The 25836-nt window shown below is 47.9% G+C and overlaps 3 protein-coding genes across 3 annotated transcripts in view; 2 read left to right on the forward strand and 1 right to left on the reverse strand.

The window, feature by feature from the left end:
* LOC147646125 (uncharacterized) overlaps positions 1–25836 on the reverse strand; it is a 325143-nt gene that overhangs the window by 167911 nt on the left and 131396 nt on the right. The gene's annotated exons all lie outside the window — the stretch shown is intronic.
* Positions 1–25836, forward strand: part of LOC147646128 (uncharacterized) — a 251303-nt gene that overhangs the window by 56510 nt on the left and 168957 nt on the right. The gene's annotated exons all lie outside the window — the stretch shown is intronic.
* LOC111946166 (serine/threonine-protein kinase PAK 3-like) lies at positions 10385–24628 on the forward strand. Its single transcript, XM_086873894.1, has 15 exons — positions 10385–10663; positions 12322–12359; positions 12803–12934; positions 15224–15358; positions 15631–15972; positions 16419–16508; positions 16908–17085; positions 18565–18628; positions 19325–19373; positions 19752–19864; positions 20457–20574; positions 20998–21097; positions 21562–21758; positions 23109–23246; positions 24363–24628. Exons 1-15 carry the CDS (start codon positions 10396–10398, stop codon positions 24462–24464), a joined length of 2064 nt encoding a protein of 687 aa, XP_086730020.1. The 5' UTR covers positions 10385–10395; the 3' UTR covers positions 24465–24628.

Below are 25836 nucleotides of genomic sequence, written 5' to 3' on the forward strand. Positions count from 1 at the left end.
CTCACACCCTGGGACCCCCCTGCAGCCAAGCCAGGCTGTTACCCCCCTGCTTTGTTGGTATAACCCAAAGTTATCTCCTCCCCTGCCCTGCCTATCATTGTATCCCAACCCCTTTTTCCAGCACCTTCCCTATCAATCTTGTCCACCCTGCCCCTTGTTCCCAAATGTCCCCTGTCAATCCTGCCTTATGCCAACCCCCTGCTTGGACGTCCCCTTTGGAAATCCCCTAATCCACAGCACCCCATTGGTCCATGTGTCCTATTCCCCTCCCCAGGATATCCCTCACTGGTTGAAATTGTATCCACCCCTGGGCCCTCCCCATATATAAATTGCTGTACACTTGTGTTCTGTGTCTTTTGTCCCTGGACCCTTGGGAGACTAAACCTTTCTCTGAACCCCAATATAAAAGACCTTCCCCCCATTCTTGCCTCCACACTGTGCCTGACAGCTGTTAAGTGCTGTAGAGCATTGCTCTAAGCCACATCTCGGGTCATCCTGCTCCTGAGGTGTGTTCCACTCCTGGCGTGGAGCTGAGGAAGAGCTGACCGGCCTTGGCACCATTTCACATCCAGCTGATCCCAGTGTGCCCAATCTCTCCAAGCGCCCACCCCAGCGTGTCCATCTCGCTGGTGCCCTTGAGCTGAAGCCAGCAGCTCCTGGTGCTGCTGGATACTCCCCCGGCAATGCGGGCTCAGCTCCAGCTGCCAGGTGGAGCACGTCAGCCTGGAGCACCCCCTGAGCCGGCACTGGGGCACGGCCCGGCCCCCACAGCGTCGGGGACAGAAGGGGAGGCACTGGGGGGGCCCAGAGGGGGATTAGGGTGTGCTGGGAGGAACTGGGAGGGAGTTTGAGATAGACTGGTTTAAACTGGGGAAGGGATTGAGGTGCTTAGGATGGCTGGGAAGGGGTTTGAAGGATGTTGGGGAGGGTGGGATGGGGTTCTGGGGGTCCTGGTGGACACTGGGAGGGAGTTTGGGGGTGCTGGGTGTCACTGGGAGGGATTTGAGTGAGCCTGGAGGGACTGGAAGGAGATTGGGCATTGGAAAACAGGGATTAGGATGAGGTTGGTTGTGCTGGGAAGAGACTGGAAGGAGTCTTGATGAGTCCTGGTGGGGCTGGGAAGGGACTGGGAGAGGGTCTGGGGGTCCTGGGGAAGTGGGGAGAAATTGGGAGGGGGCTGAGGGATCCTGAGAGGAACAGGAGGGGCTCTGCTGGGTCCTGGGGAGGCTGGGAAGAGACTGGCAGTGATTTACCAAAATAGTGATACTGATCTGGTATCAACACCAATCTGTTAATGGACAAAAAAACCTCTCCAACAGTTTAAAGTTACAAAGTGGATGTTTAATCACAGCACTGGGTGAGTGTGGGACTCACGCCTTAATATGCACTGCAAGTTCACAAAAGATTCCAGTGTCTATTTATTTACAGAAGTCTTAAAATATCTAAAATACTAATACATATTAATACTAATGCATATGCATAATGCTAACACTTCCCATTCCCCAGGTTTGATTAAAATGCACGGTAATGATTTTAAAAGTCATTATGCCTGCATGGTGGGCTCCTTAATTTGAGGAGGGGGTCATTTTGGCATGTAGTGGTCATCAAGAGATGAAGGAAAACCACTCTTCCTCACTCTCACCTTTCTACCTTTACGATGGTTGACATTACAAATAACATTTGGTACAATTCCAATTTCCTTCCTTGTGACTTTTAAATGGGTTTCCAGATGTAAGGTCTGTGATCTTCCTGAACCCGTTTATCAGTTTCTCTTTTCACATTATAAGCACAGCTGACCAAACATACAATGACAAGTAATTTTTTACCTAAGTTCAAGATTCATTAACTCAAATCCTGCTTCTCACTTAAATCATTAACTCTAACTAGTTCCAGCAAGGCCTATCTCTAGCCATAATCTCTAATTTTTCTCTAATTCTTAATTGTTTAAAATTAGTGACTCCAAAAGAGGTTTCAGAGGGTCCTGCGTGGGCTGGGAGAGACTGGGAGGGTCCTTGGAGGAGGTTGGGATGTCTGTGAGAGGTTTTGGGGGTCCTGACCCCGGCAGTTGCCCCAGGGATGCGTGAAATGCTGCCTGCAGCAAGATGCTGACGGGGACCGGGGGCTCCACGTTGGCCTTCATCTTCCTGGCACTGGGGCTCGGCTTCTGCCTGTGCAGGAAGGTGAGGTGGGGTCACGGGGGTCGTGTCCTCCCCTCCACAGAGTGTGTGTGCTCCCCTCTGGGCCCCCAAGCCCGGTGTCACCCCCTTTTCTCTGCCCACACAGCTCCTGAGGCAAAAGGTTCTTGAAGATTCAAAGTCAACAATTCCCACTGTCATTCTGTATCCTGTTGGATTTTCATTCCCCTGCTTTCATCCAGGTGCCCATAGGGAGCCAGGAAGATGTGCAGCCTCCCAGCCAGGTGTCTTCCCAACACGCATCACCAGGACCACGGATCACCAGGGCTCTGCCCAACGGGGGTCACTGGGGATCATCCAACGCCCATCCTCCCATGGGGGATGGAGCTGGAGCAGCGCACGAAGCTCTTCCCGCACTCAGGGCACTCGCAGGGCTTCCCTTACTGGTGACTCCGTTGGTGTCAAGGTTGAGCTGGTGGAGAAGCTCTTCCCACACTGGGGACACTCATAGGGCCTCTCCCCAGTGTGGATGCGCCGGTGAACGGTGAGGTGGCCATTGTACTGGAAGCTCTTCCCGCAGTCGGGGCAGCGGAAGGGCCCCTCGTCTGTGTGAATCCGCTCATGTTTGAGAACATCAGAGCTGCGCTGAAACCTCTTCCCACACTGGGGACACTTGTAGGGCCTCTCCCCAGTGTGGATGAGCTGGTGTGCCCTCAGGTAGGAGCTCCACCCAAAGCTCTTCCCACATTCCAAGCAGGTGTAGGGCCGTTCCCCTGTGTGGATCACCTGGTGTGTCATCAGGTCAGAGATACTTCTGAAGCTCTATCCACATTTCCCACACTCATACGGCCGTTCCCCAGTGTGGATCACCTGGTGTTTCATCAGGTAAGCTGTGTTGGTGAAGCTCTTCCCGCATTTCCCACACTCGTAGGGCTTTTCCCCAGTGTGAATCACCTGGTGCTGGATCAGTTGGGAGCTCCACCTGAAACCCTTCCCACACTCCAAGCACTTGTGGGGCTTTTCCCCCTGCTCTGAGCTCCGGCTGGATCTCTGGCCGTGTTCCTGGCACTGGGGGGATCTTTCCTCCTCGCAGCTCCCTGGACTGGATTTGCAGACCCTCCTTGTGCGGCATCTCTGGGGCTTTTTCTTCTCTTCCATCTCAACATAGTTTGGTGTTGAAAGACCCCCGAGCTGTTCACCAGTCTTAACAGAAGTAATTGTGAATGCCGTTTATTTCTATTATTAACACACCTTTTATAGGGTTCTACAGGGTCTGCGGGCAGAGCAAGTTACTATTGGCTAACACACATAGGTTTACATTCTTATCCTTGTACACAAGGATATAGTTTTGCTTTACTCTCTCTTCTGCAGGCAAGTTTCAAGGATTTCAGCCCTTAATATCACGACTTATTTCAAAGACTGGTTTGTGCAGACAGGCCTTTACTAATATATAAAATATAGCAACAATTCCCCCTTTCTCTTTTTGCACAAACCAGGCTTTGGATGTGACTCATTCTATAGTTTCATGAAGCCAAGATAACACACAACTTAGACTTTCATCCCGATTAACATTATAAGTAAAGTCTGTCCCCCTTCTAGCACAAGAGACCTCAACCATCCAGTGATGCCGCAGCTGGAGAACCAACTTCCAATGGGGTCACTATCTTCTTTCAGGGCATGTAACCCATCCTGAAGCTGTTGTAGTTGCCCATGGATGGAAACTGAATGATCAGTAAGATTCAGACAGCACATGCCTTCAAATTCCTCACAACCACGTCCTTGTGCTAAGAGCAAAAAGTCAATTGTGGCTCGATTTTGTAATACTGCATGACATACACTACTCACATCAGCTGAAAGTTCACTTAACATTGTGGATGTTAAGTTCAATTTTTTCTTAGTCTAACAAGCGAGCCTTTTTAGAGTTGCTAAGCTTTAATTCATTCAGGCTTCACTTTGACTGACTGATGTTTTTTATTTTATCAACTACATTCAGCAATTGGTGTAAGCTTGGATGGAAACAAAGTAAGTTTCCCAAAATAACAGAGTTTTCTATGTGGATTAGCAGGAATCTCATTCCATGCTCTATCTCCACAGATTCGCAATATGGAACTAGGTAATCACTTTGGTAATTGTTCTGTGAGATTGCACCACTAATAAAGGCTTTACTTTCAATGGTAGTAACGAGATCAGCTACAGGGTTGTCTGCAGCCCAGTGCTGCATTACTTTGTTAGAATGACGTTTTGTCGGGGGTTCAAACATTATCCATCCACCTGAGGTATGGGTGGAACCTAACAAATCTAATTCTTCTGAGGGCTGCATGGTAACATTGAGAACTTTGGTAATTTTTGCTTGCCAGCAGGCTTCAAGTTGTCTTAATGTGAAGCCAACAGTGCAATTGCACTCTTGCAACATTGCAAATTGATTCAGTCGAGTCTCATTACTAATTAAACCTTTAAATGCTGCTTGAGGATCCCATTCAGGGACTCCTATGAGACAGGTGTGAAAAGGATCTCCGGGTGTGGCTAGGATCAGACACATTGACCTTTGGCCAGTTCAGTGTGCCAGAGTGACCCATGTGTTCTGTCACTTTTGGATGTTAGTTAGCAGACAGTTGGTCAGGACTATACACAACACAATTACCATAAACAGTTTGTTCCATGTAAATGACACCATACGAGCAAACTCACAGCTAAAACTAACGTTAAATGAACTTTCAAAGATGCTTACACTACCTCTTGAAGGGGGAAATGCTTATACTTTATACTAACATAACAATTACTACACAGGCTAAACTCTTAAACTATTATCTAACTACTTTTAACACACGTGCTCTGGTATATATGTAGTCTAAGTGTGAAAGCAATTTGCTGAAAGGGTAAACACACAACTACAATTTGCTTTATATACAGTTAGATGGAGTCTCTACACTTTTCTTAGATCTTCTACAGAATTTCCTTCACAAACAGACTATGATTTAACACGATTCAGTCTTGGAACGTTCACTGCTCCCGTCATGTCAGCTGGCAGCTGATCGGTGACTGAGGGCTTTGATGTTCAGGTTGTTCTCCACATCCTTCTAAATCATAAAACAAAAGATAACTGAAAAATTGGTAGAGACACAATGTCATAATAACAACATAAAATCTCTGTTGGCAACTGTCTGTGTAGTGCTAAGACACAACTGTGTCCTGACAGCTCCACTTCTGATCCATGTCTGGAGTACCAAGGCTGTGTGGTGACTTCTCTGTTCACTGGATCTCGTGTGTTCAGAGGCAGACAGTCTGGTCAGATGGACAGGTGACCTTTTTAAACCTGCCAACAAAACACAGACACTTCTCTCCTTGAAGTTAATGAATTACACTAATCAAAATGCTTTTAGGATATCAATTTTCCCCGTTTTCTTAAAAAAAAAAAAAAATTAGATGTAGTTCTGTTATAAACATCAACATCAACACAAACCCATATACACAAGGATTAAGAACCTATAGCAGTTAAAAAATCAATTAAATCATAAACATTATTAATAAGATATGTAATATAAAACTACTATTAATTACTAAAACACTGCACCAGCATCCCATAGTTAGCAAACAAACAGAAACAAAAAATCATCAGTGAAGGATTGGATAACCACCTCCGGAAATGATTCTCCAAGCTCACTTCAAAATTGATCCAGCTGCCATATTAATAGGGTCAAATTGCTGAGTCAAAAAGTGACTCAAATACTGATTTGGGACAGAAAACATCTGGATCTGCTGGCAAACATTCCGTCCAGGTAAAGTTAAGGCTTGGCCAGGGCCTGGCTTTAAACTGGAAAGATGCCTCTTAACTCATTTCTAAAACAAGGTTCTCAATAGCAGCAGCTAGGAGATGCTCACAGCACAGCAAACTGTTAAAATGCATTTGTACAAAGCAAATGATCAGAAGCCTCAGGTACCAGACCAATTAAACCATGCAGCAGTTGGTTTAATCTGAAGCCTCTCCTATGGCAGCTGATCCTCAGCAATGGTACATCTTAAAATTCTGGAAACACTGAAAAATAAGAAAGCTATAACAAACAAAACTGCAGAGATTGCAACAACCAATAGAACTCCTGATGAAGTCAAGGGTGTCACCGACTGCATTCCCTTCTATCCACAAGCAGGTGTTCATCAGCGTTCTGTCACAGCTGTTTCAGATGTGGCTGTCTTCATCTCTCCAGGAAAATAACTATACTTTGCAGTTTAGACAAGTGTCTCCAATAAAACATAAACAATTTAAATTAAACAGTATTTAAAATTAATAAAATTAATTATAACAAAAGGAAATAACAAAACTTAACCTTAAAAGAATATCTAACTTATAAAACTTAACTTAAAAACATTCAAGCCTAAACATAATAAAACTTGACTTTTCTTAATTCTATTAACACTTAATCTATATTAAATAAAAACATAACTTAATCTTATTCTGTTACTACAAAGAGGCAACTAAAAGTTTGATATATACCTTTTAAACACAATATAACAGTAACATGGATTCACTATGAAGATTATAAAAATGTAACAAGCATATCACAATTCTATGTCATCTAGCTTTGAGAATAACCCACAATAACTGCAAATGTTACTAAAAATACTCATTCAAAACAGGAATTTGCCTAGTATATGTTCAAATTGGTTAGGATTTTAAAGTGCAGTTTTTCTAGAGAAAAACCACAACAACACAGGATTTGGCAAGTTGCCATTCAGCTTTTGTAGCACTTTTCAGAAACATTAAGTCTAATTCTTAAACTAAAATCCAAAATCCAAATTGGTATATATGCAGTTATATGTGTTTTATATAACAAAAGGACTCACATTGAAATTACCTTATTAGAATTGTGGAAAAAACAAGCAAATGGGTAATATATACTTTAACTTAACTTTGTCTTGTACAGTAAAGTTCTCTTAACTAATTAATTTTTTCAAACCATAAATATCTTTTGTAGATAACATCAATTGGAAGGTTTTCTTAGTAGCTGTAAATTATACCATATTTTAACCTTAGGTTTTAAGGCTAATTATTGCAAGGTAACTTCTGTTAATATTCACCTTAAACACCTTTTTTTTTGAAAAGGGGCCTTTTTAAACTTTCAAAGAATCACAATAATTTCTCCAGGAAAACTCTAAAAAACTGCAACTGCATAAACTCATAATTACTTAAAACACAAAATCAACTCTAAAAGGGTATATAAAAACATTTTTAAAAACCAATGAACCGTGACTTTTTAACAAACTGGGTACTATCCCAGTGCTTTTTCTTAGAGGGAGCGGGGGGTGGACTGCCCGCCCTGCTGCTGCTCTCTGCTGCTGTTATCTTTCTTCACATTCTCCACATACTCTCGCAGAAAAAAACAACAAAAAAACACCTCACAAAGTTAACTTTAACACATACAGTTGTTTCTCTCAATCTCTCTTGTTCACTGATAGAGGAAAAAAGGGGCACAATTTTTACAAAAGCAGGCGATGTTACACGAAAAGTCTCTCACGGCCAGGTGGTAACAACGGTGACCATTCCAGCTTATCAACTTCTAATTACAGTGATGAATTTCGAACTAGGTACCATATAGTTTGTGAATTTTGGCTATTTTGTCACTTTTTGAAGCTGTCTGAGCCACCTGTTCCTGCTCAGCTGTTTCTGTAATTGTTCAGTGTGGCCTTGGAACTTTTCCTGCACTGCTTCTGCCCCGGGGGTGCCCCTGCTCTCTGCGCACACCTCAGTGCTCCCCCATGTCCCCCTGGTTTGGGTGGAAACCAATCTAAATTTGGATTCTTTTCTTCTAGGGTAGTAAACTTGGAACTTAAATATGATTGTAGTGTTAAGAGTGACTCCAAAAGTGAAGCAAATATTTCAGGATATATCACATCCTGCCGTAACTGAACAGATTCTGTTCGTTGTTTCAGCGTTTGCTCTGGAATTTCTTTCTTATTATTTCCTTCTCTCTGACTCTCCCTCCCTCTTTCCATGGGCAGCACAGATAGGAGTGTTTGCCCAGCAATGGGAGGTAAAGGAATGAGCATACCCATAAGCAAGAAGTCCAGGGAGCTCCTTGCGCAAATCAAAACCCTTAAGCTGTGGCTTTTCTAAAAAGCAGGTAAATAAATCATGTGCTGCTTGCCTTTCCATCTTACCGTCAGCGCTGTTGCAGCCCTACAAGGTTTGGCAGCACGTTACGGCCAGGACTCTCCTCTGAGGTCGCCTGGGGCGCGGCACCGTTGCTTTTCGCCGTCCTTGCTGCGGAGGACCCGTCCCCTGTCGCCGACTCCTGTGGCCTTCGCTTTTTAATGTCCCAAAGGTCCCAAAGGTCCCAAGGGTCCCATTTGTTCGGGCGCCATTTGATGAGTTCGGCGGGAGACAAGCAGCACTCAATATGAATGATCAGCAAGTCTCATTGGCAACTCCAAACTCCCTATATAACATCAATAATTAGGCTCACACATAGTGCAAAAGCAAGCTCATTATTGGATATTTTGTTTAAGGACAACTCCACCTAGTTCCACCTTCTTGTGGTCATTCATCTGTGCTGAATTCACATTCTTCTGATCACAGTGTCCCATTCTCAGTTCACAGTTATCACTAAGGTCTTTCTGACATTGCAACATCTCATACCAACTACACTCTACTGTTGTTTAATTCTTTCTCAGCTAATTGCTGCATGGGAACACAACCTTTGTTAGCTAGCCACTCTTCCACACTGTTGAGCTTTGGGAGCCTCCCGGGAAGCACCAGCCCTCCCCAGCCCACCCTTGGTAGCACTTTTTCTTTTCTCTCTGCTGACGGTTTTATCCCCAAAACTGCCGTGGGAACGTTGTATCCAAGCACATCCTCCAGTGCTGCACTTTCCTCCTGGGAATTCCCTGTGCAGGGAATGTGTCTGTGCTTTTCCCTGCTCTGTTCACTGACAAACAAACCTGAGCCCGTGGGACTGTCAGAGCTCCTTCATGCCATGAAATCAGGTTGTGTTTCTCATGGCATGTTCTGGAGGAGCTTTTCTTGGTGTGTCTTGTGCTGCTGGAAATGACACAAGAGCCAGGAGGGAACAGAAGCTGCTGCTGCCCGTTGGCTCAGGGCCAGGGAACCAAGTTGTGCTCCCGGGCAGTTGGGCCCTGCTGGAAGCAGAGCCGCGTTTCCCTTGAGCAGCTCAAGCTTGTGACAGCTCCAAACAGGAAACCTCAGCAGAAAACTCTTCCTCCAAACTCAGCTGCTTTCCCCCCTGCAGCTGTTTGGGAAAGAGCCTCAAAGCACAGACTCTGCTGGGAGCCATTGGTGCATTTCCTCCCTCCCGGCAGCAGCAGCTCCTGAGCCCTTCACGGGCTCCTGGCCCTTCCCAAACCCTTCAGCTCCCTTTCAACTCTCAGCACTCACTAACATGTGCATTTCTTTCATATTTAAACTGCATTTAAACTTCTCTTTTTCTCTCCTCTCTATCTTTTTAATCTCCTCTTTATCTCCTTTAATCCCGTCAGCACCAGCAGGATGGGGATGGAGTCTTGGGGTGGGTGTGGGATGAACTGAGGATCCAGCAGAGAAGGGCAAGGCAGAGGGGAGAGGACTCAGCCAACCCTTCTCCTGCTCTCTCCTCCCCCAGGCTCCAGCTAAAGCAAGTCAGACTGGAAAGGATCCCAAAAATGCTGTGTTCTCCTCCCTCTGAGCTTGGCTGGGGATCCTCAGCTTCAGCCTGGTGCAGTGATGGCTTAGAATCGCTAAATTGAGATTTTTGGCTAATGCACTAAATTGAAGAGGTTTATTATTACTTAATCACCTTTCACCTTTGCCAAGTTCTGCTGCACTGTGTCTGCTTTTCACCCAATACACTGCTAGCTCACCTACACACATGTGCTTCTCATGATAATATTTAGATTCATAGCTTACTCTATAAAATCACACAATCACAGATGAAAACTCTCCACCATCTCACTCAATACAGTTTTTTATTTACTTATGGCATATTCTTACTTGCAACTGCAGGAACATAAGCTTATGAATTCTCGACTCAGCGTCTGTGAACCTTTAGCATTGCATGAACCCAAGCTCCTTCCACGGCTGTAAATGAAACCCTTCAGTATCTATGGAAGTTTCTGTCTTTCCATTTCCCACAGCCCAGCAAAGGATTTGTGACACTTTGTGACAGAGGAGAACCTGCCAGGCAATTTTGTGTTTGCTGTAGGGAAGGTTGGGTTGCTCTGCATCAATTCCCAGAGCAGCGCAGAACATTGGCTTTGTGATGTCAGGGCATGGATGCCACCTTGTCGTGGTGACATCCCAAGGTTGCCTTGGTGCACGGAAGGCCTCAGGGTCAGAGCAGCTCTTGGGCTTGCTCAGTGCAGGAGCATCCTCCTGCTTGAGGCGTTTGTCAGTGGGCAGCTGCACACTGCACAGGAGCCGTGTTTCTTCTTGTGGTGGAGCAGAGTGTGCAAACTGGCAAAAATGATTGAGCAGCTCGCTGCTGCCATTTGCACCATCTATGTCATTGGCTACTCTGGCTATTTCCTGACCAACCTGGCACGTGAGTAGAGGTTTTCCCTGTCTGGAACCTGAGCTGGCTTTTGTAGGTCTCCCTGCTCTTTCTTAGTGACCGGGTTGCAATTGAAACACAAAGACCATGAGGATGCCCCTGGTTTGGTAAAGCTCCTGTCAACACCTTCAGCAAAACACGGGGTGTCTGTAGCCAGGGGGCTGCGGGCAGCATTTGCAGGGCTTCTGTTCCCTCCACGGGAGAGCCTGTGGCAGCAGAGTCTGTCATTTCCTCACTTTGCTGGCTCAATCTCTTGGGGTGACTTTACTTTTAAGATAGCTCTGAGAGCTCGGGAAGTTGAAACTGCTGGAGGCTGATGGGAGTTTTTTCTCCTGACTAATTCCTGGCCATGGGTGAGAATTGGCAGCGGTTTTAACTATTGAGAAGTGAGATCAACCTGTGAACAGCACCTGAAGATGTGAGGCCAGGAATTTCTTGCTCTTTTTGGTTTCTGGCTTCTGACGAGGTCACAGGGCTCTGTCTCGGCCTCCTCCCCCCCTCCAGGCCGGACAAGGCTGCAGAGGGCGGGGTGGGGGGAGAAACGGAGCCGGCCTGACTTGGTTTGCAGTTTCTGCCACTGAACTGAAACCTGACACCATCAACATCTGCAGCTTTAGCAAGATTTTAACTCTTTTACTACCTGCATGAGACTTGCAGATTAATCCTTTTTTTCCAGAGAGAGAGAGAGAGAGGGAGTGATCAACCATCAACCCATCAAAGAGAGTGAAGAAACAAATTAAATTGAGAGGGGGAAGAGAAATAAGGAGATGCTTTAATAAGCTGAAATATTTTTCTGTTAAAGCTGGAGATGGACAGTAATGTTCTGAAAAAACCGCCTTTAATTCATGACAGAGTATATTGGGAGGAATGGAGTGTTTCCAAGTGTGGATTTTGAGCAAATGATGAAGTAGCTGTGACACTGTGAGATGCTGGAACAGAGGGGGAGAAGTAAGAGTTGAAGATTTGTGGCTTTTAAGAAGTAAAAAGAGAAAACTTCTGTTTCCAGGAGGGCTCACAAAAACAGATAGAGAACTTTTGCCTTTGAATAACTCATTCATAAAAATGACATCCCTAGACTCATGACCCATAACACACCTCAGAGTGATGGGAAATGGGAGGAGACAACTGATGGCAGATTTCCGGGCAGCTGGCATCAGAGAAATAGAAAGCTATGAAGAAAAATAGTTTTCATGTGAAAAACTCCATAGATAGCAGAAGAAGACTTTTGTTTCTCTACAAAGACTGATGAAAAGACTCCAGCAGGAATTGGGACTGTTGTAAACACCAAAGATCCAAAGTTTTTTGTCTCCATGTTGTCATGTAAACAAGGGAATGGTTGGGTAGTGGGGGAGAAAAGGGTTGTTCTGGAAGTTTCATTCTGGTTTCTTATTCTTGTAGTTTTTGTAAATAAACTTTCTTTATTCCATTTAAGTTTTAAGCTTGTTTTGCTCTTGTTCTAATCTATATCTCACAGCAAGAAATAAGTAAGTTTTCTAGTGATTTTTTAGTTGCTGCTTTAAACCACACCAGTCAAGCAGGACACCTTTGAAAATGCAGACTGGGAGATCTTCTCAGATGCTGCTCTAAATAGGCCACGGTTCTCTCCAGTTTTCTCAAAGAATTTGGTTCATTTTCCTTGCCCACTGCAGGTCATCTGAGCCGTGTGTTCAGAGGTGCCGATCCTGAGGTGAGTCAGAAAGGAACATTTGATGCTCCTGGTGTTTCAGAACTGTGCAGGGAACTGTGAGCTTGGCCTGTGGCAGTAGAGTGCAGAGGGCCAGCTGAGTGGGCTGAAAGAAGATCCATTTCCATGTTTACAACAGCAATAGCAAAGGCATTGTTGGCTATTTCCTAATTTTCCATTGAAGAGCTTTAAAAGAACTCAAAGCTCAGATTTGCAGAGAGAACGTTGCTTGCTGATAGTAGCCAGGGTGAACTCTCTAATTCAGAACTATTTGCAGTCTGGCTGAATTAACCCATTTTAATTTAGTTGGAGAGACTTAGAATCCCATTGCTATCAAAGCTGATGATTTGTGCTTGGTAGAGCTGGTTGTAGAAATAGAGCTGAAGAGAAATAAGGTTCTAAATGATAGGGAGCTGCCTGTCCCTAACTCCACCATCTGTCCACAGAGCCCAGAAGCAAGAGCAGACTCTGCTGTGGCTCCCTCTGCTCCTGGAGAAGAGGCCAAAGAGGAGCAAAATGAGCAAAAGGAGCACAAGCCTCCAGCTTTGGTCACAGCCCAGCCTGACCATGCCCAGACAGTAAGTGCCAGTGCTGGGTGCTGCTGTCTTTAGTGCAAGGCAGAGCTGCAAGTTTCTGAGCAGCCAGCACTTGCTGTTGCTGGCTGAGGATGCTGAGTGCTGGAGTCCTGCCAGCACCCAGCCATTCCCCCATCCCGTGGCAGCTGGAAATTGGGCTTTGAGCCGTCGTGCTGAGGCCCCAAAGCGCTGCTGCCTGCGGGTGAGCAGCTGGCTGCTTGGCTCAGGGAAGCTCTGTCTCTTGGCTTCTGCCAAGCCATGGCCAAGGGCTCACACGGCATTGCTGGGGCTCACAGGGCTTGCTTTGTTTGCTGTCCCTTTTTGGAAACCTCTGGATGACCTGGAGAAGTGTTCTGCAGTGTTGTAGTTGATAGCCTGAAATGTATCTTTTCCCATCTTTTATTTGTGATCCTCCCCCCACCCCCAGCTTCTCTTTTTCCTAATTGTTTACCTGGCGTCAAGTTACCACGGTTACTGAAGTTTCTCTCCTCAGCCCCATGGCAAGAGGCCGGATAGAGTAAAGAGAGGACCCCGCTGGCATTTCCAGCTGCTTGAAGTTTCTTTAGCCCAGGAAAGCACGGGGTTGAGAGAAGAGAACCCTTCTTTCCAACACGGAAGCTTGTAACTCTGTTTTTCCTGTCCCAGAATGCCTCTGAGCTATGGAAGCTGAGAGGCCAGGCTTACCTTGCCTTCCCTTTCTTTCCCCCCTGGGTTGCCAGGAAACCAAGCCCCCCCTCTCTCCTCCGCTGCCCCTCTGTGGAGAATACTCCTACACCTTTGTGGGCATTTGAAGAAGCTGGTGTCTGTTATTTCTTATCTTGGTGTGTGTAACCTTGATTTGTAGAAAGTTTGTAAGATGTACTAACTGAGAAAAATAATTGGTTCTTTCTCTGATGTTTCCTCCCTCCGAGAAACCCTGTTAAAAGAGACCCCCCAGACCCCAAATCCTTGGTCTCTCATCCCTTGGATTCCCCTTCACAGAAATAAACTGTGGAATGCAAACCAGAGAGAGAGTCCCCCCCTGATTTCTTTACTCGCTCTATAGACTTGAATTCTTGAAGAAGATCAGTGAATCTCACAAACATATGCTGGCTCAAAACTCGAGTGAAGAGAAACCTCATCACTGAGCTAGCCGGGTCACACTCGAGAAGATCGAGTCACTGCAGTTTTCTGGAGTAATTCTTCACTTCTGCGGAGTCTTTTAGGCCACCTGTCTTTTGGCTTTTGATAAGCTGCAAGGAGATGATTGTGTTGTCCATGAAACTGTGGCCGGCCATTCTTGTCCTGTGTGGCCAAAGAAACAAACTGTGTAGTTCTGAACCCTTCTTCTGAGGCAAAATCCACAAGTGGCAAGTTTCTCTTGATACGTTTTGTGGTGAAGTCTGCAGCTTTGGAAACTGCATTGGAGCCTAGTGTGGGGGCAAAGCTGCAAGTCCTTGAGTGCTGTCTTGTGTTGCTAAGAACCCCTTTAGAGATGGTTGTTTTTTCTCCTCAGAGCTGTTTTCCTCCTCCTGCCTCTTCTGTCCTGACACTCCCTGTTTAACCTATAAATTTCTGCCTGTCCTAGTGAGGTGGGACTATTCCATGTTTTAGGTGGTTTTTGGTGACTTTGGTCATACATGCATTACATGACCCATGGCTTCCTTCACTGGCATCCCTAGGGGTGTGTCAATTAATTTGTTGGTGGGGCCTTTTGAGGATCTCTGTCAGTGCCACTCAGAATTCTCAGCTGACAAAAGAGGGAGGAGAAACACCTTGGTCCTCTTCCATATCCTGAGGTGGCCATAGAGGCTCTCTGACCTGCAGCAGAGGATCCAATTGCACACATCCTTGTCTCCTGAATGAGCAGGATTTCTAACAAGAGTGTAGATGTCAGAAGGGCAGGAGTGGCAGTGCAGGCCTGAAAAGAACATGAACTCCAGCAGTGTCTCTCCCAAGGGCTGAGCTCACCCAGGAAGCCTCTGCAGAGCCAGGATGGAGCTGTGGGACAGGGCTGGCTGTCGGTCACTAGGGAGAGACAAGCAGGACACAGCAGAAGGGGAGGGAGGCCCTTGAGAAATGCCCCACATTTCCTGTCAGCTGCCCAAGAGTCTGTTGGAGATTCAGTGCCAGATGGGCCCTGATTGCACTGCCAGGGTCACTTTGGAATCTGTGCTTCCCCACGGGCAGAGAACAAGGCAGGAGAGCAGCAGCACTGAGCTTTGGGAACGTGGGAGCCCATCAGTCTTTGAGTCTTGGCCCACAAATGTTGGATGAGAAGCTGAAGCCCATCTTCTCTTGCTTTCTCTGCAGGTCCATCCAGAGAAAGAGCAGGAGCAGATTGTTTTATCAGGACGGCCGTGCCAGCCTGAGGGAGAGCTGTTCCCAGCCCAAGAGCAGGAAGAGCAGCTGGGGCAGCAGGTGGAAGAGCCACTGGAGAATGGCCAGGTAAGCCTGACCCAGCAGGGGACAGAGTGAAGGGCAGGAAGAGGGGCATAAAACGCAGCTCTTGGGACTGAGCAGGCCACGAGTGCCAGAGGCCCTGAAAGCAAAGAGCCTCTGCAGAGATCAGCAGCGGGACAGGAGGTTACAGTGGAAGCAGAGGTGGGTAGGGAAGCAGAAAGCAGTGACTGAATGAGTGTGATTTTGAGGCTGAAACTGAGGAAGAAGCTGAGCCTGATGGCAGCTCCCAGGCACTTGCTCTCCATTTGTGTGTACAGAACATCGAGGCAGAGCCCCAAGCAGAGCTGCCCGAAGCTCCGAGGGCCATCATGGCAGTGAAGAGGAGGCCTGAGGAAGACAGAAGCATCAAAGAGGAGATGAATCTCCCCTGGCAGAGAGGAAATCAACAGAACCAGGTGAGTGAAAGTGTGGCCGACACTCCACTCATGGAAATTCCTCTCTGTCATTCTTCACAGGCCTCTAATGAGGAGCTTCTGGCAGAGCTGCAGGAAACTGAGGCTAGGATCAGGGCAAGAGAGGAGAGGCTGGAGGAAGAAAGAAGAATAATCGAAGAGAAATTTCATCTCCTCGCTCAGCAGCAAGAGGCTCTAGAAAATCGAGTGAGTGAAAGAGCGATGGGCACAGCAGTCACTGCAGTCTGGTGCTTTCTGCCCTTCTTGCCTTTCCTCTGCAGAGCAGCAGGGGGCTGGGCTGATGCCTCTCAGTGCCATCCTGCTGTAGTGTCTATCCCAGCTGCTTGGAAGGACATTTCCTGCTGTGCTCAATCTCAGCTGCTGCCCTGGACAGTGGCACCAGTCATTTGCCCCTTTTGCCAGCACTCATCTCAAGGGATTCCTGCTGGCCTGCTCCTGCTCTCCTTGTTTCTTCAGGGCTTTTTGCAAGTGAACACAGTCCCCCAGACAGATTTGGAATACAAGCTGCAAGCTGTCTGTATCCCTTGGTGAATCTGCTGCTGTCCTGCTCTTTCCCTTTGCTCACAGTCAATGAGCCTTGGCACACAGGGACAAGCTGTGGTCTCTGACTGCTTTGTTCTCTTTGACTTGAGGTGGACGTGTTGATATCTCACCTGGCAGCCTGCGAAGGCTTCCAGCAAATGCCGGCTGATGAAGAGCCCCAAGGTCGGCGGGAGGCACAGGTACTGTCCCAAGCACAAGTGCTGCAGGCTGAGCACCTTCTGAAGATGGTGCAGGAAAAGAGGACTGAGGGGGAGGAGCTCCAACATTAGAACAAGGAGCTGCAAATGTGTCTGCAGCCCTTGGAGGGGGAAAGGGATCCGTGGGAGGAAGTGGAATGGTCGTTGTTGCAGTCATCCTTCAGAAAATCCAGGAAAATGGAATATGAAACTGGCCATCAACTTCATTAAAACCAACCTTGGGTTTTGACCATTTGGTTCCAGAAGCGGGCATCCAAAAAATCCAGTTGATGAGCTTTGCATGTGGCTAACAGCAACTTCCTAAGGGCTTGCATTTGAAAAGGGAACTCGGGGTAATCTCTGCCAGCCAGCTTCCTGACACAAACTCCTTTCTTCTCGCAGATCTACACAGGCTCTTCCATTCAATCTGCTGCAGCAGCAGCAGCAGCAGCAGCAGCATCTAAAGGAGCCTTTGTTGCCCAAGCTGAGCAGTGGAGCCGGGGCAGTTTGTCCATTTCCAGCAGTGACACATCTGCTGCTCAGCTCCAGGAGAGCCAGGGAGACTTCGTGGAGCAACTGAGTACGTCTGGTGTATTTCTTGTCTGGGGGACAGTGTATTGTGTGCACGTGCCAGCAGAGCTGTAGCAAATGATCCTCCTCACTTTGGTGTCCCAGAGACATTTAGGACTCCCCACAGGAACTGCTGTGCTCTGAGGCAGCGAGAGAGCGCTCTGGCTGTTCCTGCTGCCTCTGAGGGCAGCTTGGACTGGCTCGGCTTTGCCTGGCATTCCCTTGCCACTAAAGGCAGAAGCAGGAAATGTTCTTGGATCAGCAGAAGGCTGTGGCCCAGCAAATGATCTATGCAAGTTCTGTGTGCTAGTGGCCAAACTGAACAGAATATTTGATTCCTAGATTCTCCTTAGACTCCAGACTTCCCACCGCTTGTCAGAACCAAAAGACTTCAGAGATATTGATTGGTTTTGTGGTTTTGTCTTTTTGTTGTGGTTCCGTTTTTAGTTTTCAGTTTTTATCCTTTTTGGTTTCAGATTTGGTGTTTTTTGGTAGAGTTTGTTTTTTCTCCATCCTGAAAGAGCTGTTCTGCCCCATGTGTCTTACTGCTGTCATTTTTAGGACTGTATTTATTGCCTCTACTACATCTACAAGGTTTTTGTGAGAATGCTGTATTTTTGTCAGTGAGGACTCGTTTGAAAGAACATCAGGTGACAGCAGAAACAGAGAGCAAGAGATGTTTTCATTGGGCCCACAATGAAGAAACAGATATTTGTATAACAATCTGTCATTAATATCCTAGTTTTATTCTTATAAAGATGTGTCCAAGAGACACATCCACGTGGTGTGATCAGATAAAACAGCACTGCAGGCATTTCTCAGGAGCGAGCCTGCAGCCCCTGTGCTGTGTATTCCTCAGATCCATGGCACTTTTTCATCCCTGATTCCCAGCCATTCCCATGACTCTTAGAATCCTACCTATTGGCCCAAGCCCTGCTCAGATCAGTCTCTGGAAAAACACATCAAGCCCTTTGTGATTCTGCAGCACAACCCATTTAATCTGCTTCTTGCCCATAACAGCTGCCAGTGCTGTGCTCTCAGAAAAGACCTGGTGGGGCTGAGAAAAGATCCCAGCTGATTTGGTGTCTACCTTCACCTGCTGGGACACAAAAGGGCCTTGATCTGCACCTGGCTGTGTCTGATCTCCAAGGCAATGCTGGTGTGTCCTGAACGGGGGCCACAGCTTGTCAGGGGCTCAGGCTGGCTGTGTCTTCTTGCCATTGCTTGTCAGTGCTCATGCTTGGCCTTTGCCAGCCTTGTGCTGTGCCCTGCTGTGCCCTCTGTGCTTCATTTCCTTCCAAGGACTGGACAAAATCAGTCTCTCTGCTGCCCATTTGTACTGCACAACTGCCTGTCTTGTTGCTGCTGTGCTTGCTGCCCAGCTGACCACAGAGGGTTCAGAGCCCCAGACAGCGGGGCTGCCTTTGGCATCTCCTGCAAGTTGGGATCTCTGCCTGAAAGTCAGCATCTTGCATTTTGTTTCCCTCAGGGAGAATGGTGAACACGGAAAATCCCATCACAAAATACATCGAACTGGAAAGTCTTGGCAGCGGGTGAGTCCAACCACAGTCACTTCTACACAGCCATGGGTCAGGTGTTTCACTGGGGGAATATCCATCAAGTGGGAAGTCAGACAAGTTGTCCACATGTTTAGACAGCGGGCTTAGTCTGCCCCATCTCTCAGTACTGGCCAGAATTTGTCAAGTGTGCTCAGAAGGCATTGTCAAAGACATCTCCATGCTGCCAAGGTCTTGCCTGCAGCAAGGAACACAACCTGGGAAATCTGCTTGTCTCTCAAGTGTGGGACAGCTCAGGATTCATTTCCTTCGCATTTTTGGATGTCTCCAAATCATCTGGCCACACTAATGAAAGGAGAAGAATCTTGCTTGCCTGAAAGCACAACCTACCCCCAATGAGAGCTGTCAGATAACAGTTCTCAGGAACATTTCTCTCCAAGAGTTTGCTAAAGGAAATACTCCATGCTCAGGATTAGAATTGCACAGTTTAGAAGCTGATAGCCGAGATGAAGGAATAAGCTGCCTTTTGGAGCTGAGGCAGTAAAGCCCAAGGCTTCAGGAACAGGCCCAGTGCCCAGGCACTTGAGGGGAAAATGCATCATCTGCCTTCTGGCAGACCCCTCCTGCAACCTGCAGCTTTTAGGCATTTACAGCAGAGCTCTCCTGTCTGGACTGGCTTCCACTGCAAGATCTAAATGGCTTCTCCTTCCTTTGCTGCTGTTTTGTTTCTAGGGGTTTTGGAGAGGTTTCCAGAGCACTTGACATTGCAACAGGAGGAGAGGTAAATGTCAACAGCCCCTGCAGCCTCTGCTGCTCTCCAGGCCTTTCCCCACTGCTGACAGCTGTGGCTGGAGCTTTGAGGAGAGCTGTGCTGAAAAGGCACAAGAAGCACAGACTGGAGCCAGCCTGCAAATTGCACTTGGAACAGGCTTTGTGGACAAGGCAAATCGCCAGTGGCCACATGTCCTGTAACTGACCCCCAAGGGAGCAGAGAAATGGGCTGTTGCAATGTCACTCCCTAATTACTCCAGTGATGAGGTCTAATCACAAGGCACTTGGGCACAGCTTGGCTGTGCCATTCCAAAATCACTTGCTCCATGTGTGTTGTGGTCTCATGCTACCAATTTTCTCAAATTACTCCTTTTCAATGTCATTTGAGGTGGCCATAAAGAAAATAAATGTGCAAGGAGTGAGTAGGAAGATACTAACCATGAATGAAATCAGGATCATGGAGAGTAATAGGAGTCCCAGGATCGTGAATTACTTAGCCAGGTGAGTGGTCACGGTCCTATCCCTTGAATGTTTGTTTACATACTACAAGCATGAGAGCTTAAAAACCCACTTTGGTCAGTGGCAGGAAATAGAGCTGTTAATGATTATTTCTCTACTTATCTCCAATGGATGGGAAGAGACTGCATTTTGTCTGCATGAATCCACCCTGGCAAATGCAGACTGAAAATTGTTCAAAACACTGCATCAGCCCTATCTTAAGAATTCAATACCTTCTAAGTTAATTTCCTCCACAGTTCTTTGGGCTTGAGTTTTTCAAGTTTCTTAAATGCTGATGAACCATCCAAGAGAGGATTGCCCTTGCATTGTTGCCCCTCTTTTCCATTGCTGTGCATGCCAGGAAGACTAGGTGCTTATTTCCAGAAATGCCATGCGTGACAGGTTTTTTATCTGGGCTCTTCCTAAACTGCCTTTCTCCTTGAGACAGCACAGACTGCAAACACTGCACAGCCTAGAGGCAATGTCTATTCCTTTTCTTCTGCCCTTGTCTCCAAGGGACCCAGAAACAAGACTCAAGCAAAAAACCAACCTAGCCATGCATGTTCACCTGCATGGCCTTGTTTCCTTTTTTCAGCTACCTTGTGCATGAGGAACTCTGGCTGGTGATGGAGTACATGGACGGAGGCACTCTGAGAGATCTCATCGACGAGATTCAAATGTCTGAAGGAGAGATTGCAGCTGTCAGTCGGGAGGTCAGGGATCCCATCTGTGCTTCCAAGGCCTTGAGCTGCATTGTCTGGGAAACAGGGGCTCAGAACGGGAGGGATTTCATGGGCCAGGCTTGGTTTCTGTGTTGCTGCTAGGCTATGGGCAAGCAAGAGCATCTCAAGGGAACTGTCTGCCAGTGCCCCTACACTCACTGGACTCACTTCCTGTTCTCTTATCCCCTGCTCTTGTATTCTAGCTCTGTCTCATGCACTGGCATTTGCAGTTCTCCACTGAGAAAGGTGCTGCTCTGCTCCTGTTGGAGCAGCAGGCTCTTGCTCTCAATGGCGCTGTGTTCTGCCATTCCTCCCCATTCCCCTGCAAAGGGAACCTTCCACAGCTGTTTCCTTGCTTGTGCGATGAACTCACAGCACTACTTTTTGCCCCCCTGGTTCTCTTTTCTCTCTCAGTGCCTGCAAGGACTGGATTTTCTTCACTCCAACCACGTGATCCATCGAGATGTCAAGAGCAACAACATCCTTCTCAGAACCGACGGCTCTGTCAAGCTGGGTCAGTGTATTCTTGCTCAGCTTCAGCCTTCCAGGAATGGGGGGTGTGGGGCTGCTTTCAGTGACTGCCAGCTCCCCAAAAATGCTGCTGCTGGCAGTGCAGGGGTCCCCCCTGCTGTGGGCTGAAGGCACAGTTGCAGGGTGCACACAGCTATGACAAGGAACCACAAGCAGCCAAGAGTGCTATTGCTCTGTGTGTGTCTGTGTGTGTTCCTGCCAGAGGGAGGGAGCTGCAATCTAAACCTTCAGGGGAACAAAAGGCACTGCTGGAGGAAGTGTAAGAAATGGGGGGATGTTTGAAGTAGCCAATTCATATTGCCTTGGCTAAAGCCCTAAGGAAAGAGAGCAGGGAGTGTTGTCCAGGAAATTCAACTGCACATTCTCAAACTTCCACTGGGGAATTCTCTGGCTTGGTTTCCTAATTGAGAGTATTAAAATTAAAAGAGTATTTTGCTTTCTCCTCAGCTGATTTTGGCCTTTCTGCTCAGCTCACCCCTGAGCAAAATCAGCGGTGCTCGGTGACCGGGACTCCTTGGTGGATGGCACCTGAAGTGGTGAAGCGTCAACCATATGGCCCCAAAGTGGACGTGTGGTCTTTTGGAATTGTGGCAATTGAAATGGCCGAACAAAAAACTCCTTATGACAGTTTCACTGCTCAATCGGTAAGGAGCAAATACTCTCTGATCCCGCTGTCTTTCTCACCTGTCCCGTGTTCTCTGCTCACTGCACAAAATCCCATGGCCATCTGCTGGAAGTACTTCCACCAAGGCCCCTTCTACAAATGGCCCTGCAGCACATCAGCATCTGCTGGAGCTTTGGTTGCAGCACGGGGGGAACTCAAGCCTTACTTCGCCCAAACCATCTCCATTCTCAGGCAGCATTTTGCTTTGCCTTACAAGTCGTTCCAGCTCTTTTGGCTGTGTAGATGGCCCCAAGAATAGGAAACAAGCATCTCAGAGCTGCTGTTATCTTTCCAGAAATGAAGCAAAGAAACTCAAACCAAACCAAGTTTCTAAAACAGTGCTTTTGAGAGAAGAGGTGCAGCCCCATTCTTCTCACAGGGAAACTTGCCTGAAACCTGGAGATGAGGCTGTAAAGCCAGAGTCTCTTCTGCTTCTTGTGCAGTGCTGCTGAGACACTCAGTGACCACCTTCTTTCCTAACCCAAGCCACTTTCTCCATATCACCAAGCTGGAGCCTGGTGACGGGGAGAGCCTGCCAAAACCTCCTGTTTGTTTCCTGGCACTTTCTGGGATGGGCACAGCGTTAATGCATTGACTTGAGAATCCAACGAGCACAGGGTTACCACAGGGATGACACTTCTGATTTCACCGTGAATATTTTCCTTTTGCCACATAAGGGAACCTGAAATTTTCAGAGTACTGAGAGACAGAGCTGCAGGTGGTTCCTGTGTGCCCAAACAGGCATTTTCAACCCACTACAATTGTGGAGGCATCTTAATGTGTCTGTGTTGAAAATGAGATTCCAAAGATTTGTTTCCTTCCCTGAGGAACACCTGCTGCATTTCCTTTCTTTTCTTCCAATTACCATCATTTTCAAGAACAAGACAAAAAGCCTGAAGAGTTTTGTTTCATGGCGGCTGTGCTTAAGGGACCAACAAGCACTGCAGAGATTCTTTTCACATAAGAATCCTTGGAAATAGTAGAGTTAGTGAGAATAGCAAAATCCCTCTTCCAAAAAGGCTGCCAAGCTGCTGGGAATCCTTTGAGAAGGAAACATGTATTTGCTGATGTAGTTGCCACTAACTAGAGCAGGCAATGAAATCAGCTGCCAAGGCAAGATCTGCTGGATGTTGGCAAAGCTGTGGCTTTGGGGCTTGGGTTTTTTCATGATACAGGAAAGTCGTCATCCAAATGCTACAGGAAAGTCATGTCTGCCTCTCTGCCAGGGCAAAAACTGCCACTGCAGAGTGGAGCTGAAAGAATGGGCTCTGGGAGAGCAGTTCCAGATGGGAAAGAAGCAGGTGGAGCCTTGTGTTTCCTTTTTCCCCAGGCTAAATTCCACATAGCCACAGAAGGGACCCCACAGCTGCGGCAGCCCGAGCAATTCTCGCCTTTGCTGCGTGACTTCCTGAGCTGCTGCCTGCAGAAAGGCGAGGCGCAGCGCTGCTCTGCCAAGGAGCTGCTGCAGGTAAAATGCCAAAAGGGCTGCAGGTGAAACAGTGTCCCAGGGATGGGCTCCTCCTCCACTGAAATCCAAGGCATCAGATGAGCCCCCATCCTCCTCCCTTCCAACCTTGGTGCTGTTCAGCTGACAGTGGGGAGCAATCCTAGACTGGGCTGGGCTGGCAGGGAGTGCTGGGTTTTAGCGCTGGCTAAAATCACCAGGGCACTTACTCATTTCTTGCTGGGAGCTATGGATTAGGAGAAGGGCAAAACAGGCTTCAAACTTCAAAGGAATAACAAATTTTATTATCAGGCCCACAAGAATAAGAAAGGTCTCACCTGTGCAGTGAAAGGGTTCAATCTCACCCAGGTCATGGCAGTCACGGTGTTGGATTTCAGGCTGTGCTGGGACCCTCTCTCTGCCCGGGAGCCGCTGGGAGGGGAGGCTCGGCCTGGAGCCGTCGCTGCACGCTGGGGAGAGGGTTTAGTGTGGGCAAGATGTCAGCAGCCGTGGCCTGGCCCAGCCTGGGGCCGGGGTCCCGCAGCCTCCATCCCCCGCCCGGGAGCCGCTGGGCTCTGGCCCGGCCTCCCCCAGGAGCACAGGCCGTGGGCGAGCAGGGCCGGCCTCACCAGAGCTCCGTTACCTTCGGGCTCCGGAAGCAAAGAGGGCCAGTGCCCGGGCTGGTGGTTTTCAAAATGTGCATCATCACAGAGGCGCATCTCATTTCTAAATGGTGCAAAATGTTGTCAGTTCTCAGAACTAGCCAGCCACTGGCCTGTCTCAGACACAGGGGAAGCTCCCAGCAGCTTCTCTCAAAGAAATCACTTCCGTGCGGGGTTTCTTACTTCTTTCCCTAAATGTCAATTCATCTCAAACTAACACACAAGGACATGGAAAGGTCATCTAGTCTGTGTCCTGCAATGAGCAGGGACATCTTTCAAGAGATCAGGATACTCACACCTCAGATATTTCCAGGGGTGGGCCACCTACCAGCTCTTGGGGCAACCTGTGCCACTCTTGCCCCATGCTCCTGACCTACTCTGACTCAATCCCCTTTCCATTTAAAAAGTATTCCCCTGCCTTTGAAGCTCTTAGCTTGGAAAATCATGCTTTCTTGTTGTTTTCTTTTCCTTTCTGCAGCATCAATTTATAACATCGGCCATGCCTGGGTCCAGCCTGGCACCTCTCATAGTTGCTGTGAAGAAGTGGAAGGAGGAGGCAGGAATGCAACAATTAATTTAGAACTGTCTTCTCCATGACCAACATAGAGTAGGATTATAGAGTAGGGTTGTAGAATAGGATTATAGAGTAGGATTATAGAGTAGGATGGTAGTGTAGGTTTGTAGTGTAGGTTTGTAATGTAGGATTGTAGAGTAGGATTTTAAATAAAATTTCTAAAATCTCAACTCCTTTGGAACATTTCTCTCCTTCTGACCCTGTGAGAAAGCTCAACATTTCCTCCTGAATTGTCAGTTTTTTCTTAGAGGTGGAAAGTGACATTGATGGCTTCTTTGGTACAGTTTGTAAGGGGGGAAGGCTCCTCTTCATTCATCCTCTCCAGACCACACTGCCTTTGGAATATGGCCAACTGGCCAAGTTTTGCCCAGCTCTGGCATTTCTATTTGAGGCAGAAACAGCAATGGCATTTGCAGGAAAAACCAAAGGAGGAGCAGTGCAACGCAAACATCCTGTGCAGATGCAGGCTGTGCAGATGTGACTCGAGAGTATTTGGGTTCCTGCCACTTGGATTTGTATCCCTAAGAGAAATCTCTTTGGCTGGAGGAGAGTCTGGCTGAAGAGAGAAAGCAGAAAGAGCAGTGAGGGTGCTGTGCAAGGTCTCCTGTGGTGCAAAGCTGTCAGCAACTGTGAGGTGAGAGCGGGCCCAGCCTTGGCCAGGCTGGAGCCCCAGCAGAGCCCTGGCAGAGCCCGGAGAAGCCTGAGCCTCGGCACAGGCAGGCTGGAAGGAGGCCCTTGGAGCTGCAAGAGGCAGCAGCCTGGCCCTGGCTGCCTCTTGCTGGCACCAGGCAAATCCTCCGCTCTCAGAGCCAAGCTGGCAGCTGGCTGCTCCTGAGGGGAAGCGGCGCCGTGCTGGGCACAGCACACACTGGTGCCATGGGCTGTCTGGAGTCTGCACAGGAGGAGAGAAAGGCAAAGAGCAGCCCAGGGCTGCTGCCCTGCCTGACCATTGCTGCTCTTCTGCCGCCTGCCCTGGAACTCCTGGCAATGGTCAGCACTGTGTGCAGCACTCTGGGCACAGGGGGAGGGAGCCGGGCTGCTCCGCAGGCTCCAGCACAGGGCAGTGTCCTTCAGGCATGGCATTTCTGCCAGGGGAACCGAGGCCAGCGTGAGGCACTGACAGCAAGTCAGGGCACATCTGCACGAGCCAGTACCTCACACAGCTCTGGGACCAAGCGCCTGCAATCCTGGAGCTCTGCACTGAGCCACAGCAAAGGTGTGAAATGCAGAGGGCTTTGCAGAAATATTCAGGGGCACCAGGCCAGCCTGCTTGGTGCTCTCTGGGGCACAGCAAGCACTGTGCAATGCAGCTCGGAGCTGCTGGCAGAGAGGGACTATGGGCATGTGCCTGAGGCTTGTTCTTGAGTAGTGATTTGAG

This window comes from Cyanistes caeruleus, unplaced genomic scaffold, assembly GCF_971803275.1.
Source record: "Cyanistes caeruleus unplaced genomic scaffold, bCyaCae1.hap1.1 HAP1_SCAFFOLD_120, whole genome shotgun sequence".
NCBI lineage: Eukaryota > Metazoa > Chordata > Aves > Passeriformes > Paridae > Cyanistes > Cyanistes caeruleus.